The 1,748-nt window shown below is 46.6% G+C and overlaps 1 protein-coding gene across 1 annotated transcript; it reads left to right on the top strand.

Annotated features, from left to right (window-relative positions):
- Nucleotide 1: 1 nt before the first annotated feature.
- EMH_0085760 (uncharacterized protein) lies at nt 2-1,500 on the top strand (the record flags this gene model as incomplete). Its single annotated transcript, XM_013500945.1, has 7 exons — nt 2-15; nt 213-219; nt 331-414; nt 637-754; nt 1,039-1,158; nt 1,327-1,406; nt 1,489-1,500. The coding sequence occupies 7 exons, from the start codon at nt 2-4 to the stop codon at nt 1,498-1,500; spliced, it is 435 nt and encodes a 144-aa protein (XP_013356399.1).
- Between the last annotated feature and the right edge of the window lie 248 nt (nt 1,501-1,748).

Here is a 1,748-nt window from a genome sequence, read left to right as displayed (position 1 = left end):
GATGGGGGGGGGGGTGTATGGAGCAGCAACTGGGCGTCCTCATCTTTTTGTTTATTTTGTTCTTTTTCTCTCCCTTCTCCTGTTTCTGTTTCTGTTGTTTTATATAAAAATAAATATAAATATAAATATAAATATAAACAACAAACAGATGCAAACCCTATCTTTGTTGCTGCTGCACATACACTCCAAGTGCTCCTACCCGTCCCCTTCAGATACCAGGTAAACAAACACACTAAACCCTAAACCCTAAACCCTAAACCCTAAACCCTAATTAGTATATCCACACTAGGGTTTAGGGTTTAGGGTTTAGGGTTTAGGGTTTGTGTGCAGCTACGGAAACTGCTGCTATCCGGGCGTGTTGCTGATGCTTTGGATCAGCTCAATGCGACCTTCTCTGCCGCAGACCCCAGACGAGTAAACCCTAAACCCTAAACCCTAAACCCTAAACCCTAAACCCTAGCCCGTATGATGGATATGTTTTTCGTGTGTAGCAGCTGCATAGTGTACAAATCTAGGGTTTAGGGTTTCGGGTGTGCGGATGAGTTTTCCAGCGACCTTGTAGACCCCCAAATCCAAGGCCTAGGGTTTAGGGTTTAGGGTTTAGGGTTTAGGGTTTAGGGTTTAGGGTTTGTGCAGGACGAAACCCTCGGAGAGTTTCATCTCCTCGCCGGGTGGAGCCGCTTTGCTGCTTTGAATTTTCCGGTTGCTTTTCAGCACTTCTATCACGCTCCTCTTGACTTAGGTCATTTGCTCGGTAAACCCTAAACCCTAAACCCTAAACCCTAAACCCTCGTTCTAAACCCTAAACCCTAAACCCTCGGAAATGAGGGTTTAGGATTGTCTCTCGCCGTTGATCCACCTGCTAAAACCATGTCGTACAGCTGCTGTAAGGGTTTAGGGTTTACTAGGGTTTACTAGGGTTTACTAGGGTTTACTAGGGTTTAGGGTTTAGGGTTTGTNAGGGTTTAGGGTTTACTAGGGTTTACTAGGGTTTACTAGGGTTTACTAGGGTTTAGGGTTTAGGGTTTGTGGTTTCAGCTTTCTGGCGCCGCATGTGGCCGTCGTGGCTGCAGATGCCGCTGACGAAGGAAACGCAAACCCTCCTCTCTCAAAACCCTCCTTCTCTCATGCCCCCCCCAATGGAGTTAACAGAATTCGGTAGGGTTTAGGGTTTAGGGTTTAGGGTTTAGGGTTTGACGACGCCGCTAGGGTTTTTTATGCAGTGATGGGGGTCGGGATGACGGGCTAAGCGTCTAGGGTTTAGGGTTTAGGGTTTAGGGTTTAGAGTTTAGGGTTTAGGGTTTAGGGTTTAGGGTTTGTGTACAGTGAAAGAAATTACAGCCAAGGATAGAAAACCATCAGAAACGGAGGCGCAGCTGAAGGCGAAGCAGCAGGTCCTTATCGAGGTAAACCCTAAACCCTAAACCCTAGACCCTAAACCCTAAACCCTAAACCCTAGATTTGTTTTATCTGTATCCATGCCTGCAGGCAATCGCTTGAAATCTGTAGTGGAGAATGGCTTTGCAGGGTTTAGGGTTTACTAGGTTTTAGGGTTTTCTAGGGTTTTCCTAGGGTTTAGGGTTTTAGGGTTTAGGGTTTAGGGTTTAGGGTTTAGGGTTTGGGGTGTATGTACAGCTGGCGAACGGCGCGCTTTGTTCTTTTCTCCTAAAACAGCGGCAGCTGCTGCGTTCAGATTACAATGGCTTTTGTATATTCAATATCAGCAGCAGCAGCAGCAGCAGCAGCAG

Source organism: Eimeria mitis, genomic scaffold, assembly GCF_000499745.2.
Source record: "Eimeria mitis Houghton genomic scaffold, Emh_scaff6076, whole genome shotgun sequence".
NCBI lineage: Eukaryota > Apicomplexa > Conoidasida > Eucoccidiorida > Eimeriidae > Eimeria > Eimeria mitis.
This window is presented reverse-complemented; position numbering and strand designations above follow the sequence as displayed.